Source organism: Pelobates fuscus, chromosome 2 (assembly GCF_036172605.1).
Source record: "Pelobates fuscus isolate aPelFus1 chromosome 2, aPelFus1.pri, whole genome shotgun sequence".
NCBI lineage: Eukaryota > Metazoa > Chordata > Amphibia > Anura > Pelobatidae > Pelobates > Pelobates fuscus.
The window spans coordinates 316179403-316197832 of NC_086318.1; the positions used below are offsets into that span (position 1 = coordinate 316179403).

At 40.2% G+C, this 18430-nt stretch overlaps 1 protein-coding gene across 1 annotated transcript in view; it reads left to right on the forward strand.

The window, feature by feature from the left end:
• The window catches only part of AK9 (adenylate kinase 9), a 113557-nt gene that overhangs the window by 25260 nt on the left and 69867 nt on the right, over positions 1 to 18430 (forward strand). Inside the window, exons 7-14 of the mRNA XM_063443519.1 lie at positions 96 to 269; positions 6649 to 6771; positions 7159 to 7233; positions 7660 to 7761; positions 11730 to 11869; positions 11968 to 12148; positions 14509 to 14653; positions 15400 to 15489. Coding sequence (XP_063299589.1) covers positions 96 to 269; positions 6649 to 6771; positions 7159 to 7233; positions 7660 to 7761; positions 11730 to 11869; positions 11968 to 12148; positions 14509 to 14653; positions 15400 to 15489 — 1030 coding nt within the window. The remainder of the gene's footprint in view (positions 1 to 95; positions 270 to 6648; positions 6772 to 7158; positions 7234 to 7659; positions 7762 to 11729; positions 11870 to 11967; positions 12149 to 14508; positions 14654 to 15399; positions 15490 to 18430) is intronic.

The following is an 18430-nucleotide window of genomic DNA, read 5'->3' on the forward strand; positions in this document are numbered from 1 at the left end:
ATTGTTACTTTAGACATTATAAATTCTCTTATTGTAGATGTAAAGAAAGTGACTAATTTCTAAAGCTAAGTTGATTATCTCTGTTCATGCACTAGTGCCCAGACAAGGATTTATGCAAACGACTCTCTGGACAAAAACAAGATCCAATCACAGGATCTATCTATCAACGTGAAGATTGGGATCCGGTGTTCAGGGAGAAAAAGAAGAAACTTCAGGAATCGGAGGGGGAAGAGGAAGAGGAGGAAGAAGAAGAGCTAATAGAAGAAGAGGTACCACAATTTTGTATATATTTTTTTTTAGCTTGCATGAAGAAAAAGAAGGGGCATTTTCCATATGAAATTGTCAATGATCTACTGATGTTTTTCTAAGTGCATGCATACTTCACCTGCAATGTTATGAGCAAGATGAACACTAATTACCAGCATCACATTGTACGGAAACAGGCGGTAATCATTAATGCTTGTGACAGCCATTTTAGGGATTACCGACTTGTCAATAAATGTTTCTAACTAGCATGGAAAAAGACCTACATGTTTAGTTTAGTGTCATAAATAATTTCACTTTAAGTTCTTTTTTCTATTTTAGGGGGTGAGCAACATTTTTATTTTGGACTAGGAGGGATTTGCTAAATTCGGGTCGTACCTGAAGTAAATTTACTAATGAGAACTTTTTGAAATAAACTGACCCAGTTTCAAATTATTATTATTTAAAAAAAAAAAAAAAAAAACAGCATACATATTTTACAAAAAATGCATGCAGTGATTTGCTGGTTTCTGTAACCTAACAGTGAGATACAATCAAGTAATTCTCCTCCACTTAAGTACTGTATTGTTTTCAACTATGACATTCACAATTATCATATAGTAAACTAACAAAAGTTCTGGATTAAATTGCTTTTGCTATATACAGGGAGTGCAGAATTATTAGGCAAATGAGTATTTTGACCACATCATCCTCTTTATGCATGTTGTCTTACTCCAAGCTGTATAGGCTCGAAAGCCTACTACCAATTAAGCATATTAGGTGATGTGCATCTCTGTAATGAGAAGGGGTGTGGTCTAATGACATCAACACCCTATATCAGGTGTGCATAATTATTAGGCAACTTCCTTTCCTTTGGCAAAATGGGTCAAAAGAAGGACATGACAGGCTCAGAAAAGTCAAAAATAGTGAGATATGTTGCAGAGGGATGCAGCACTCTTAAAATTGCAAAGCTTCTGAAGCGTGATCATCGAACAATCAAGCGTTTCATTCAAAATAGTCAACAGGGTCGCAAGAAGCGTGTGGAGAAACCAAGGCGCAAAATAACTGCCCATGAACTGAGAAAAGTCAAGCGTGCAGCTGCCAAGATGCCACTTGCCACCAGTTTGGCCATATTTCAGAGCTGCAACATCACTGGAGTGCCCAAAAGCACAAGGTGTGCAATACTCAGAGACATGGCCAAGGTAAGAAAGGCTGAAAGACGACCACCACTGAACAAGACACACAAGCTGAAATGTCAAGACTGGGCCAAGAAATATCTTAAGACTGATTTTTCTAAGGTTTTATGGACTGATGAAATGAGAGTGAGTTTTGATGGGCCAGATGGATGGGCCCGTGGCTGGATTGGTAAAGGGCAGAGAGCTCCAGTCCGACTCAGACGCCAGCAAGGTGGAGGTGGAGTACTGGTTTGGGCTGGTATCATCAAAGATGAGCTTGTGGGGCCTTTTCGGGTTGAGGATGGAGTCAAGCTCAACTCCCAGTCCTACTGCCAGTTTCTGGAAGACACCTTCTTCAAGCAGTGGTACAGGAAGAAGTCTGCATCCTTCAAGAAAAACATGATTTTCATGCAGGACAGTGCTCCATCACACGCGTCCAAGTACTCCACAGCGTGGCTGGCAAGAAAGGGTATAAAAGAAGAAAATCTAATGACATGGCCTCCTTGTTCACCTGATCTGAACCCCATTGAGAACCTGTGGTCCATCATCAAATGTGAGATTTACAAGGAGGGAAAACAGTACACCTCTCTGAACAGTGTCTGGGAGGCTGTGGTTGCTTCTGCACGCAATGTTGATGGTGAACAGATCAAAACACTGACAGAATCCATGGATGGCAGGCTTCTGAGTGTCCTTGAAAAGAAAGGTGGCTATATTGGTCACTGATTTGTTTTTGTTTTGTTTTTGAATGTCAGAAATGTATATTTGTGTATGTTGAGATGTTATATTGGTTTCACTGGTAAAAATAAATAATTGAAATGGGTATATATTTGTTTTTTGTTAAGTTGCCTAATAATTATGCACAGTAATAGTCACCTGCACACACAGATATCCCCCTAAAATAGCTAAAACTAAAAACAAACTAAAAACTACTTCCAAAAATATTCAGCTTTGATATTAATGAGTTTTTTGGGTTCATTGAGAACATGGTTGTTGTTCATTAATAAAATTAATCCTCAAAAATACAACTTGCCTAATAATTCTGCACTCCCTGTATTTGAAAGAATACAGGAAATGTAAGGCAACCAACACCATGTGGACCTAAGAACCTGCTTTCATGTGACATTGTGAATCACTTTTAGCTATTCAGCCTGAATAAAAACTCCCAGTAGGGCAGGTGTTTGCTTTAAACTCAAAGTGAGATTGCCATCAATAAGATTTTTGCCTTATATATATATTTTTTTTTACAACCACCCTATCCGATTCTATTGAAATGGATTTAAATAGGTACGTATAAAAATAGTTTGTTGTCTTCTATCTTTACCCTTTCTTTTTTCACTGCGATTAAACAGTTTTGTACACCTGTTTAATCATGATGATGGTCTCTCTCATTCTGGAGAGTATGGTTCTCTGTGCCCCTGTCCTTGGAAAAACCTAGTCATATTGTTTCATAATTTGATGTTCTGCAATCAATCATGTTTCCTTTAAAGTCAATGACATATACCTTTCAGGTTAGGTCATCATTTAAAGGAACACTATAGTCACCTGAACAACTTCAGCTTAATGAGGTTGTTCAGGTGAGAACTATAGCTCCCTGCAGCCTTTCTCATGTAAACACTGTATTTTCTAAGAAAATACAGTGTTTACATTGAAAGCTAGGAACACCTCTAGTTGCAGTCACTCAGACTGCCACCAGAGGGACTTCCGAGTTGATGGAAGCGTATTACGCCTCCATCCACTCAAATCTGCTGTCAGCAGACAGGGCAGCTCTGTGCACAAGCATCCTGTCTGCAGGCTGTCAGCACCACGGGATTGTGGGAGATCAGATCAGCACACAGAGTCGGCTGGAGCTGACAGGCTGAAGACCGGAGACCGAGCAGGAGGGGAGGATTTAAACTGTAAGTAAACTTATTTTTTGATTGAGTGTGGGTGACTGAGAGTGAGTGTGGGTGGGTGACTGAGAGTCAGTGTGAGTGGGTGACTGAGTGTGGATGGTGGGTGAGGGACTGAGTGTGGGTGGGTGGGTGACTGAGTGAGGGTGGGTGACTGACTTGAGTGGGTGACTGAGTGTGGGTGGGTGACTGTGAGTGAGTGAGTGTGTGGGTGACTGAGTGAGTGTGGGTGATTGAGTGAGGGTGAGTGTGGGTGGGTGATTGAGTGTGGGTGACTGAGAGTGAGTGTGGGTGGGTGACTGAGAGTCAGTGTGAGTGGGTGACTGAGTGTGGATGGTGGGTGAGGGACTGAGTGTGGGTGGGTGACTGGGTGGGTGGGTGACTGAGTGAGGGTGGGTGACTGACTTGAGTGGGTGACTGAGTGTGGGTGGGTGACTGTGAGTGAGTGAGTGTGTGGGTGACTGAGTGAGTGTGGGTGATTGAGTGTGAGTGAGTGAGGGTGAGTGTGGGTGGGTGATTGAGTGTGGGTGACTGAGAGTGAGTGTGGGTGGGTGACTGAGAGTCAGTGTGAGTGGGTGACTGAGTGTGGATGGTGGGTGAGGGACTGAGTGTGGGTGGGTGACTGGGTGGGTGGGTGGGTGACTGAGTGAGGGTGGGTGACTGACTTGAGTGGGTGACTGAGTGTGGGTGGGTGACTGTGAGTGAGTGAGTGTGTGGGTGACTGAGTGAGTGTGGGTGATTGAGTGAGGGTGAGTGTGGGTGGGTGAGTGAGTGTGGGCGGGTGAGTGAGTGATTGTAAGTGGGAGTGAGGGATGGATGGATGGATATGGATGGATGGGGATGGATGGATATGGATGGAGAGAGAATGTGTGTATGTTTTATGTTTTAACATTTGTGTGTTTGTATACAAACACTATATATAGAGGGATCTCTATATATAGTGTTTCTATGCAAACACAGTTTGCCTGAGGAGGGGGATGGGTATAGAAAGCGAGCTGAGCTGTCAGTCAGACAGCTCGCGAACGTGCATTTCACGCACATGCGCGGTTGAGCGCTGAGTTCATTTATAGGGCGGCATTCAATGCCGCTCTATGAAGAATGCGATTGGTGCAGCGCGAAGCCACATCACGATGACGCTTCTCTGAGAGAAGCGTCTGATTGAGCCCCGCGATTTCGTCATTTTGAGCTCGGCACTGGAACGGAGGTAAGTTTTTATTATAAAAAAGCTTCGAAAATTATTTTTATTAACTGAAAGTTCATATAAAAGCAAGATAGCAGGCTGGGGGACCTGTCTTTCTTGCTTTTATATGTAGACTATAGTGATCCTTTAAGTTTCTGTGTAGAGTAACAGGGCAGTAACTGCCTTGTGGGCAATGCACAGTGATTCGGCAGATGAATGGTTATGGAAAATAAACACATAGTTTTTCTGAAAGTGAACCTTGTCCCTTTTAATACAAGTAAAAAGGCAGAACCAGAAAACAAACTAGATGTCAAACCAGGAGCTGATATAAATACCTTCAATAATATGCAGCAAAAAGAGTGCTAATACATAGAAAAGGTTCAGCTGAATGCCATTATAAATGCAAGTCACACAAAATATAATGTCTTTTTCAGTTATTCTTGCAGTAAAAATAGAACAAGCTTGAAATTCAGGAATAAATCCGATAGAAAACTTTGTTGCTATTTTTGTCAAATCCTCTACAGTGTAGAAACAGTAGCAGAAATATTGACCCAATCTACTGAATATTATAAAATAAGTGCAGGCACAAATGTAAATTCAAGTAAAAGTGCTATTTGCACTATATGGCAAGATAGGGACCAGCAAAAATTGAATAATGTATGAAGGTCACCGTCCCAGTGTGAATAAACATTTGAGGAGAGAGGGAATACAAAAAGACATAGTACTTTGTGTAAAAACATACAATGTATTGAATCAAAGATTAAAAACATTTGTAATGTTGAAATGTAAAATTTGCCATTTGAGGAATTTAGTCCTTAAGACCCATGTACTGTTTATGTGTGTGTATATATGGGGGTGGGGGTTCTGTCGTATTTTTTGTTGATGCATTATTTCAGTTTGATTATAGCTATCTATATACCTGAAATTGCATAGACTGATACATATAGAACATATTTCAGTCCATTGGGTTAAAACATATTATAGTTGACTCATTAACTCATTGACTCATTAATACTTAAAAATTGAAATTTCTATATATCTATATATTCTGTAAATTATTTCTTAATAAAAGACATGCAATTATTTTAATTGTTTTAGAGCTCTGCATCACAAAACTACATGCATAACTAGTTTAATTAAAGGGACACTATAGTCACAAGAACAACTACAGCTTAATGTAGTTGTTCTGTTGAATATAATCATTGCCTTTAGACATTTTCATGCAAACACTGCATTTTCAGAGAAAGGAGAGAGGATTGCCCACTCCTCAGATGGCCACTGGAGGTGCTTCCTGGCTCAGTGCTGCACAGTAGGCAGCAGTGCCGTTCAGCATCTCCACGCTCTGCATGAGGACGCTAAATTTTCCTCATAGAGATGCATTGATTAAATGCATCTCTATGAGGAGGTGCTGGTTGACCAAAACTGTGTTTAGCCCCACCCTCTTGCTGATTTCACCCAATCCAATGCTTTCCCACTGGGAAAGCATTGGATTGGCTAAAAATCGGCAATTCTGATGATGTCACCAAGGGAGCAGGGCTAGCGCCGGCGGACCCACACGGTGCTGGAATTAAGCTAATTTTAATTCCTTTTAAGGGGTCTAAGGGGGAGCAAGCCTCCTAAATGGTGGGTTTTGCACTATACGGTCAGTAATACATGTTTGTGTACCTGACCCTATAGTGATCCTTTAACGCATATTACCTTACCCAAAATAAATATGTGAGTGTTAATTATTTATATATAACTCAATTAATAATTGGCAGCATTCAGAGGACTTCCAAAAAAGAGTCTTTACTAATACATGTCCAACAAAATCGTTGCTTCAAAACCTACAGGGCCATTATCAAGACAATGCAATAACAGTAAATGTGTGCATATATAAGTGAATAATTAAGTGATTGCACTCACCCACTGCAGTGTAATTCTATCACCAATCACAAGTCCTGCCCACCAGAAGTGACAGAGATCAAAAGTGTAATTGTGTATGAAATGACACAATGTAAATACAATTGCGAGGGTCATATTATATATATTGGCTGAGTGGTTGCAAATATTATCTGATTTAAATGCCTAAAGAAAAAAAGGGGACTAGTTAACAAAGAAGATACAGAATAAATACCGTACTCATTGATCACAAGATTGACCGATTTTTGTTGGTTTCAAGGAAGAAGATACCCAGTCCTCGAAAGATGTTATGGCTCGTCTTGTTTGCCGACTCGAAGACTTTCCTGAAAATGTAAATGAATGGATCGTACTCTACAAAGACACTATGTTGCGTCCTCTGGAGGTAAAAGATTTTAGTAGTTAATATATACTTGCCATTCATTTTACAAATCACTTTAAATAGTATAATGAACAACAATCATGTTTAAGTGTTTGGGAGATTTTTTCAGTTTTACTTTGGTCTAAATTCTACAAGTTCTTCTATTTTCTCCTCACATTTTCTCCTCACACCTCCTGCTAAAAAGTATTAAAACATAAACATAAAATAAAAAATGAAATGCATGCCTGAGATTTTTGTTATTCCTTTAACTTGACACAGTAGACACTTGACACATTAGAAGTGTATTTTGGTACATTTTGTTTTATGAGAACAGAAACCCTTAATAAATTATGTACATTTGTTAGGTAGGAACTGTTTATTTCTTTTAACATTCCATATATTTCGCTGTAGGATCTCATGATTGATCACGATGCTCAGTATCTTATAGAACTGGATGGAAATAAGAAACCAGAAGAACTGTTTAGAGTAAGTTTACCTCGTATTACATTTTAATGTTCCCAAATATAGAGCCGTATGATTTACATGTCTCATTTTGCTACTAACCCACTTTTCAGTTTCTGTGACCTGTAGTTTATAATGCTGTGCATGTAGAGTTATCCTATTGCAAGGTAGGATTATCACCGGTTTCCAAGATGGTAAATCAGTACATTGGAACTAACCTTAGTAACTTGTGCATTTATGAAAGCATGTATTGTGTGATAAGAAATGCTTATGCTAGTTTATACTTACGTTAACTCTCCAGTAAAAAGAAACTACAGACCTTTTAGTCCCTATATTCTATGACCTCTGAATTAAGGATCAGATTATTTTATGACAATAACACCGATGGAGCTTTAGAACTGATTTAGTTTTTTTCACTTTACACAAATTTGTTCTTTGCACAAATTTCAGTCTGTCTTTTCTCGACTTGAATCATTGGGCTTACGTCATGGAGCTGTTGTAATGAGACTTCTAGGATCTGAAGACGAAGAAGTGCCTGAAGGACTGGATGGTGTAAGTAATGTTTTTGAAATTATCTTGTGCAATAAATATTCAGAAAATTACTAAACGTATACTAATTTTATATTCAGCATTCATCTTCCTTGAACAGCTGGAGTGATCTCCAATAATTAAAGAGTGACTACGCTTACTGCAATGTATCAAATGCTTAGTAATGTATTCGTAAATAACATGCATATAGATAGATGCTGGTGGCTCACAAACAGAGATCTACAATGTGAGTTTCGAAAGAGGATTTTGGCAGTTATTAAACAAGTGGTGAAAATACACTGAAAAAGAAACACAAAACCAGGATTTATTTCTAAAGACACTTTGCATGTGGGTGAAACTATGCATTAGTCCAGCGCCAATAATCATGCATGCAATGCAGCCCTGTACATTTTACTCCCCCAAAAACGATTTTTTGGGAAAAACAACAACAAAAATAACACATTGTTTTGGTGATCTCTTTTGAATATATCTCTTTCTACCATAGTTTACTTAGAGAATTCTTATTAAGAAACATTCTAGTAATATCCTGCGCACAGTTACTTATATGATTCACATAAGTACCGTATGTAACACTAGATGCATTATTATTCCACCAAAATTCAAAGCACAGAAATAAATTCTGATCTAGATTTCTTTTGTTTTTCTTTTTTAGTAGATGTTCACTGTTTGATATATTTGTAATTAACGTTTTTATTGAAGTGTTTTAAATACAACACAAGGTGGCAATAACAGTCCTGGGAAATAATCCAAAGTAGGCCTCGAACCACAAATGTCTAGGAAACTAACAGTATATATCAACTTGTATATGAAAATTGAAAAGTAATTAAAACGTGAGATCCACAGCCCATGAGGAAAAAAAGAGACCAAGAACAGAAATAAGAACTACAAGAATCAAGGGATTCTCCTGAGGGAATAATGGCTCATATTTTTATGAATTGTTTAAATGTTTCGTTAATAGCGGCTCTTAGAACTACCCCCGATCCCTGTGCAAAAGTAAATAATTGTAGGTTTTTAATACCACTCAATTGACCACTAACATGTAAGGCTCATCTGCCATGTCAATGCAAAACTCTTAGGTGAGTCCTACAGTACAATTCACAGTACTACTTTACTACTACTCTAATGGGACATATTAGAGATTTTGCCTTATTTTTAACCCCTACATGCTTAATAAACCCTTAATAGGACACAGGTGGAGTGGGCAGCAGCACTTTAACATGGCTATGTAATACAAAAACAAACGTACGAAATTAAGCAATGTGCTCATACTTCCACTACTCTTGTGGGTTATTTTATATATTTGAGTGATGGATACTACACACATTCCTGACACCCTAGAGTGTGAGGGAGCTTGAATGCAAGGCTTAATTATGTGTGTTTACATTCTCAAGGCAGCGCACATCCGCTTTTTAGCGGGCCTAGAGGGTGAGTCCTGACTATAATCACAATTCAAACATGCCACCTATGGGTCTAAAAAAGGTTTTACCCACAGGACCCTCCAAGATTTTCTCTAGGTCAGCCTCTCATTTCAGGCAGCCTCTGTCTTTTAAATGGGAGTCGGCACATGGACTTCTCCTCTGGGAAGGTCCACAAATAAGATTGCACAAAGTAGATGAGTTATACCCCATCCAATTCCACCATATGGAAGCCTATGGGGAAAGCCCTTTTTGGAATATAGTGTTATAAAACAAAAGGTGGAGTCTACTTTGTAGCGGAGCCCTAATCTGAGCAGGGATTTACCTCTGCTGGAACACCCACAAGTAAAATCAGGAACAAGAAAACACCAGGTAAATATCCTACCTCCTCCCCAGCAACTGGACGACACACAGTTCTGGGAGTACAACTGGTTTTATTCCTGCCACACACGGCTTTTATACATTCTCAGTCACAATTACAGGGCTTTTCTTCCCAAGATCCTCTGTGCCTGGGAGATAATTGCATGAGAAAAAACTATAATTTAATTATCTCTCAGGTACAGAAAAATCTACAATATTTTAAAACATCCAAAAAAAAAATCAATTTTAATAACTTCAGAACCCCACGAAAGTAATATCACCAAATAGCTTTGATCTGAGTGCACACTTTGCCAAAATATCACTCAGATTCCTTTCGGTGGTTCAGTAATGCCATTTGAATAAAGTTTTAAATGGTCGGCCACGAGGTAATGCCCCAAAACAGTTCCAGAGAAAACATCTTTCGTGGGTTCTCACACGAACACTGATGAATTCATTCCCTAGCTGTTAGGGTACGAATGCTTCCCCTGTTCGGTAGTTTATGCCTCTCGAATGCCATTCTCCTAAATGTTCAGGAAGTTGGGTGGGCAGTGATACCAGTTTACCGGGCATTCGCGGGGACGCGTGTCAGAAAATAGTTTGACGCAGTCGACGACCATGTACCGCTACTCTCGTTCGGGAGACAAAATGGCCGACCAATTGTTTGACCGCATGCGCTCAGTTATACGAATGGTGGCCACACAGGGAAAGCACTTGAACTAATAACCAATTTGTGGTTAACAGACAGGGGTGGTATTTGATTATGAAGGTGCGAATAAGGGGCCACACAGTCACGGGGCTCGGTAAACGAACGGGGCATACAGACAGCTGAACAACATGTTTTTGTGAAGGAGGCCAGTGTATCTTATCCCCTATTCCGGGGAAAATTTATTTGTGCCAGCATTGCAAATGGGGCCACCGTAGTATGTAAATGAGTTACAGAAAAATTTACTTTGGAAATCTACTTCTTCTCCTGCCGCATATAATGGAGTAAATATTCACTTGAAAGGCAGCTATGTTGCATTGTTCGATTGGTAAAGGGAAACGAAAAGGTACAAACATTTCTGGAAAAGTACTGAAAAAAAGGTCATGTTGCTTAAAGTAACCCTTTAAGATTCTCCCCTTCCCCCCCCCCACAAGTGACACTGATGAAATACACTAATCTAATTCCCAGGTGAAGATCATATGTGCCCTTTTCCTAATTCTAAATTGTTTCCCCCACTTCTAGGTGAATAACAAAAGTCCAAATTCCATCAGTCACAATTAACCGACTGCTAGCTTGACTCACTTTTGTCTTAAACGTAGCCTTCCATATGGTGCATTTAACCATGATCTTCTTGATAACATTGTAATGGAAACTAAGATTAGGGGACAAATTATATTGCCTTGTCGTCTTCCATTGCTATTCATTCTCTCAATCCTGTGTGCATTTATTCTTTGGGTTCATTGCCATCAAAAACAGTGATGTGCAAACAGTTCCATGAACTCTGGGGAAATATTACTGGAATCAAATTTGCGTATATATGATTGGCTTGTCTAAATAACAGTTCAGGTCATTGCAAACATGAGATGTCCTCAGTAAAGGTAGTATCGGATCCAGAATTATTTGCGTGGGCAATTTCTTTTCATTTACTTGTGTAATTTTACTTGATAGCATGGTATAATTTAAATTGAGAGCTTTAATGAGACAGCCATGTTGCCTATTAAAATGCCAATCTTGTTTCTATAGGATGTAATGAGGTATGAGTCATTCACGTTTTTTATTATAGATTGAATATATCAGAACACTTCTTAAATAGAAAGCATTGAAATGGCTCATTTTCTTAAGAGCATCTATGCATCCTTGGTGAAAACAGACCAGTCCATATTAAGTTATTACTAGGATTTCCAATAAGTAAGACATGTTTTTTTTTTATACTGAGAAACTACGTGAACGGAATATCAAAGTTGTTTCTGAACACCACTATGCTGTGGAAATGCTGAATAGAAAATAAATTAAATAATAATAAATATGTTTTTAATAAACTATATTAAATTAATTTTATTTAAATTGACTAATCTATAACTAAATAACCAAGTTGCTGAAAGCAAATATCCAGAACATGCAACTTTTATATAGTATTGTATAAAATCTGGCTCTTGTGTGTTCACAATCAACACTAACATAAAATGTTAATTAAGGCTTTGTTTATTGAGCAGGAGGAACTTTTGCGGGCTCTTTCATCCTACCATACAGTGGCGTCTAGATATAGATGGCGCAGAAGCAGATGGAGTTATTTTTGTCCAGTTGCACTGAAAGAAGGATATATCAAAAAAGGACTGTCAGAGTTTGCTGTCAGGTAAGACAGCAGTAAATAAGTGAAAGGAACACATTGTTTGGAATATATTTTAGACCATGTTCTCTACCAATCTGTAATTTTACTGTTTTTCTAATCAGTTTTTTAGATAAAATGTACATACTATCATCTGAAGAAGCACTAAAGAATTTCATGCAGAATCCTCGCCCCTATTTACTTCCTCCAATGCCACAACCTCCTTGCAAAGTAGCTGTTTTGGGACCCAAATCCTCTGGTAAAACAACACTCTGCAGCTTGATAGCTAAACAATATAAAGGAAAGGTATGTTTTGTTTTAGGGTTGTTTTGTTTGTGTGTTTGTTTTATAGACTGTATGTATTTCTTAATCATCCAAGTAATCATCCAGGTGCATAGTTTTTTGCAAAATAAAAATGTGCCGGCAGCCACAGAAATGGCAGTTTATGTTTGTTCTCTATGTCTGTTGAACCCTTTCTCATTTTTGTAATGAATAATTTCATACTTTAGGTCCTCCACCCTAACCCCCATAACTATAAAAAAAAAAACAAGAAAAACATGTACATTGTGGAAACCCCTCGTGACATCATGGGAGCCGTGTAAGGCTCTGCCTGCAAGGGAAGCTTAACACGTTCGTTGCAAGTGTGCTGTGTGCACTGACAACAGCGTCTCGGTTTCAGGGGATGCAACAAGCCTTAGGCACATAATTGCCAATATATCATTTTGTGCACTTTTCAAGCTGAAACCCTGCACATACTGACTCCTACCACCACGACCACTTCAAAAACAGAAGTGGTCATGGTGGTTGGAGTAACTGTTTTAGTAGTAAGGATTTTTAGGTACACAGGCGAAGATGATCAGTGTTCCTTACCACCCCTGTCCCATAGTGTACTTTCCCCCCCTCCCCTGTCCCATAGTGTTCCTTACCACCCCTCCGCTGTCCAATAGTGTTCCTTACCACCCCCACTCCCCTATCTCATAGTGTTCCTTACCAACCTTACACTATGGGACAGTGGAGTGGGGGTGGTAAGGAACAGTATGGGACAGGGGAGGGAGTGGTAAGGAACATTATGGGACAGGGGAGGGGGGGTGGTAAGGAACATTATGGGACAGGGAGGGGGGTGGTAAGGAACATTATGGGACAGGGGAGGGGGGTGGTAAGGAACATTATGGGACAGGGAGGGGGGTGGTAAGGAACATTATGGGACAGGGAGGGGGGTGGTAAGGAACATTATGGGACAGGGAGGGGGGTGTTAAGGAACACTATGGGACAGGGAAGGGGGGTGGAAGAACACTATGGGACAGGGGAGGGGGTGTTAAGGAACACTATGGGACAGGGGAGGGGGGTGTTAAGGAACACTATGGGACAGGGGAGGGGGGTGTTAAGGAACACTATGGGACAGGGGAGGGGGTGTTAAGGAACACTATGGGACAGGGGAGGGAGTGTTAAGGAACACTATGGGACAGGGGAGGGGAGTGGTAAGGAACACTATGGGACAGGGGAGGGGGGTGGAAGAACACTATGGGACAGGGGAGGGGGTGTTAAGGAACACTATGGGACAGGGGAGGGAGTGTTAAGGAACACTATGGGACAGGGAAGGGGAGTTGTAAGGAACACTATGGGACAGGGGAGGGGGGTGTAAGAACACTATGGGACAGGGGGGGAGAACACTATGGGACAGGGGAAAGGGGAAAGAACACTATGAGTGAGGGGGGAAAGAACACAATGGGATGGGGGGACTAAAAGAGAAGGGAGAGTAACATTAGGGAGAAGGGGGGGACACTAAGAGACAGGTAAGGGGGGGAATCTTCGCCTGTGTACCAAAAAATCCTTGCACCGGCCCTGTCGCGGTGCGCACTGCTCCACTCGGCCACGCTACAGAGAGTGACTAGCAGGAGGGAGCGCTTTGCGTCCACCTCCTGCCACTCACTCTGATCTAGCACCCCCTGCTTGTGGCGCCTTGTGTACGTGCCGGCCCTGACTGCCATTCTACAGAAGTGTATGACCACATAACCAGTTGACATGCTTAGCCTATACTTCAAAATTATTCAGCTGTGCCATATTACGGAGTTCACCTTTATATTAGGCAATATGTGCTTTTATTGTCTGATCCTAATAATTTATTATATTTCTCATAGGGCCTTTAGGGTCTTTAATTCTCAGTGTTGCTTACTCAATAATCAAACTTTTGCTTCCATTATAGAAAGTGTAGATACCTATATGCTGAGCAATCTCTATTTATATACTGATGTATTCATGTGGCTTGGTATTATAGTTGCATATGCTTGTCTTTGTATCTGCACAAAAAAGACATAATTAAAAACAAAACAAAATAGCATAAACTTTGGTGAAGTATATTTTTATTGTTGATGTACATATTTCGATACATAAATCATAAGATGTGGAACTGCAAACTTTACAAAAAATATATTACAATAAATCTTCATATGAGATTATACACTAAACCCTAATAAGTAGTATCACAATATAATGCTCTGTTACTTGACTGTAGAAGAACGGGCACTTAGGTTTTAAATTGTTTAACACCACTACTTCAGCAATTATACAAGATTACGCATAAAGCTAAACAACGCAAATTAAAATCAACCTGGAACAGTGAGAATTTTTGTTATATTCCACCATTTATGATGTTGCGTTTCTCGTAGGTTTTTGATATGGCTCAGCTTATTATCCCATATGCTGAAGAAGCAAAAGTGAAAGCTATAGAGAAAGCACAAGAAGAAGCTACTCAGATGGCTATACAGACTGTGAGATTGAAGTTGCAGCAAGAAAAAATTCTAAAAAAACAAGGTATCGTTAATTAGCATTGGCAGAATGAAGCTGTAGTTGTGTGGTTGTTTTCTGTCTAAAGCCTGCCCAAAAAGATGTGCTTATAGCTTTGTCCTCAAGAGTTTGAAACACATAATACATGCAAAACACTTGAGATTAAAATTGCTCTAAGATGTTGATAGTTGATAATGTGTGAGATACTATTAGCTTGATAAAGAGCTGGGTACAGGTCGAATTGTTGCGGTGTCCAATAAACCTGCTTAACATATCACAGTGAGTGCCTGAGATTTTCTTTTTTACATGTGAGATACTACTAGTGACTGCATGCTGCATTGACACAACTTAAATGTGTTTGATATGTTTTTGGCTCCTATTTTGTTTTATCCATATTCAACTCTCTTTTGCAACTTTCTGCAGCATAACCCCACCCCCTTAACCACAGCTCACATTTTCACAGAACATTTCCTTGATTGGACGTACTGAGCTCACCCAGTGAAACATAAAAACATAGAAACATAGAATGTGATGGCAGATAAGAACCATTCGGCCCATCTAGTCTGCCCAGTTTTCTAAATACTTTCATTAGTCCCTGGCCTTATCTTATAGTTAGGATAGCCTTATGCCTATCCCACGTGAAAGATCAGTGCTAGCTGAGCTGGCTACAGAGCTCCTCCCTACAGCCAATCAATGTCGTGTTATTATCTGTGTATAATTAAACAGTGCCTATATCATTAATACTTATAACGCAAATCTTCCTACTGATGTAGAAGCAGAGAAAGCAGCTGTAGAGACGGAAGAGCTTTCAACAGGACAAGAAAAAGAAGAAGATGATTCTGAAGAAGAAAGTCAGAAAGCAGGTATGGATGAACTAATATATTGTATATATTTATTGAATGACAGAATCCTTTCCTGGGATATTAAAGCAGCTGATAAAGAGAGGATTAGATCGTATTGGACTGCCGTATGTTGTGAGCTTCCAACTCAGCAATTGCAATAGTGTTCTAATGGTATTGAGTGCTTTCTTTGAGTTATTAAAATATTGGTTACATAGTAACGTAGGCTGAAAAGAGACATGTGTCAAGTTCAGCCTTCCTCACATTTGTTCTTTGCTGTTGATCCAAAAGAAGGCAAAAAAAACCCCAGTCTGAACTACTTCCAATTTTGCAACAAGCTAGGAAAAAAATTCCTTCTTGACTCCAGAATGGCAGTCAGATTAATCCTTGGATCAAGCAGCTATTACCCTACATTGAACAATTATATCCTTGAATATTCTGTTTTTGCAAGTATACATCTAGTTGCTGTTTAAACGTCTATACGGACTCTGATAAAACCACTTCTTTTTTTTTTTAATTCTTTATTTTTCATTGTGCAGGAGGTAACAGAACATTTAACAATGCCACAACGGCATACATAAAAAAGATTACAACACAGTTTTTCACATTTATGGCATGTAAATATCGGCACATTTTTTAAATAAAATTATAAATAGGCTATCCATACACGTTTGTTTGTAAGTTTCAACAGTTTAAGGTTGATTAGAAATCTAAGCACGCTAGACGTGGTGAGTAGTATGCTAAATGGAGTGAGTGTCATGAGAGTAGGACACAGGTTAAGGACATTAGTGTACTTAAGCACATAACTGCAGAATAATCATAAATACAACTGGAATAATTATGGAGTAACGCTTGTGATTTAGATCAAATATTTCCCATTACACTGTGAAGACTTAGGTGTATTAGACAACTGCTTATTAGACCACCCCAGGCTGTTCTAGGACATGTCAGAGACACCCTCAATCCCCTGTCATTAATGCAAATGCAGTTTCTGCTTCAAGGCACAGTATAGGGATAAACATATGGTATAGGCAAGGAAGAGAAAGTGAAATACTATTGCGACAGGCTATTCTGTTATGGTCATAAATGGTTTATCTCGTTGCTAAACATATATAGTACGTAGAAACGCATATTGCTTATTGGCTTGTAGTCATTATAGGCATATCTTGTAGAGGTCTCTGGTTGGGTGGGTCTCTGTTTAGGAGGCTGCAGAGTGGCAAACACAGCATCCGTTATGGCAGAGGTTTTGGGTATATGCCTCTGGGAGTCCCACCTGAGTGCTCGCTGTCAACCTATGCCCAGTATTGGGAATGATGATAGGGGTACTTGGCAGTCCTTTTGGGGCATAGGCCTTGTCGCTGGTTTCGGTGGCTGCTGGGATAAGGCAAAGTCTTATTGCGTTAGGTCAGATGCCTAGGCAAAAATAATGGGGGTTTAGTTACATTATATGATCATACATTGCATAAGCCTGCCACAACATCAATGTACCCCATCTTTGGTAGGTCCTATTCTAACAGCCTAATGTCTGCTCTTATGAGATTAACCCACTTACTTGGGAAATAAAATTCCATCTGGGGCTCTCTGCAGTACAAGGCTAAATAGGGCCCTGGGATCAGGCACCTGTGACAGGGAGGGGTGCAAAATCAAGGAGTTGGCTAGACTCCCAAATTTATTGTATAGGTGAGTGTGCTGGATCTTGTGTATTGTATAATTTGGCCCCCAGCAGCACCCCATTTATGCATGTTCAGGTGAGTGCAGCTTCCTCCCCCTCCCCCCTGTTTATATATATATATATATATATATTTGGGAATCTAGCCAACTCCAGATGGAATTAAGAGCAGACATTAGGCTGTTAGAGTAGGACCTGCCAAAGATGGGGTACATCGACGTTGTGGCAGGCTTATGCAATGTATGTATGTATCATATAATGTAACTAAACCCCCATTATTTTTGCCTAGGTTAGGTGTTTTTAAAAAAACTAATAAAATCTGTCAACATTGAAGTGGCTGTTTAATGGATAGGTGAGTGTGCTGGACCTTGTGTACTGTATAATGTGGCCCCCAGCAGCACCCCATTTATGGCCTCCCCCCCTGTTTGTGTCCGGGGCCATATGTGTGTGGGGTAACTGTTTGCAATGTGTTGTGTGTATGGGGAGCTGTCTGTGGTCTTTGTGCATTGTGTTTATGGCGCAGCCATATTTCATGAATGTGTGTGAATGATGACGGTCTTCAAGGGGTGACTCTGACAGGTTGAGTAAAGGGTTAACTGTGGAAAGGTTAGTGTGACAGGGCCAGAGGGGTAAATGAGACAGGGTTGGGCGGTGAGTGTGACAGAGTGAGTGTAAAAGGGTTGGGGGTGGTCATGACATGGTTAGAGGAGGGAGAATGACAGGGCGAGAGGAGGTAAGAGTGTCAGAATTAGGGGGCTTAATGTGACAGGGTGAACATGGCATGGTTGGAGGATAGTGTTACAGAGTTGGGATGAACGTCGCATGGTTGGAGGAGGGAGTGTGACAGGGTGAAGGGAGGTGAGCGTGACAACATTAGGGGAGTTTTATGTGACAGGGTGAGTGTGGCATGGTTTGGGGGATGAGTATGACAGAATTGGAGGGGTTACTTTGATAGGGTGAGTGTGGCAGAGCAATGGGAGGTGAGTGTGGCATGGGTAAGTGTGACAGGATTGGGGGAGTTAATGTGAGTATGGCAGAGTAAGGTGGTGTGAGTGTGTGTGGGAGGGTGGCAGTATGTGTGTTGGGGGTGACTGTGTGTGTGGGGGGACTGACTGTGTGTGTGTTCATATACACAGACACACGGGTTCATGTACACAGACACACAGGTACACATACACAAACAGGTACACAGACAAATATGTGCACATACACATACACATAAGTACACATACACACAGGTAAATATACAATCTGAAACAGAGGTACACATTGATACAAAATACACAGACACATAGG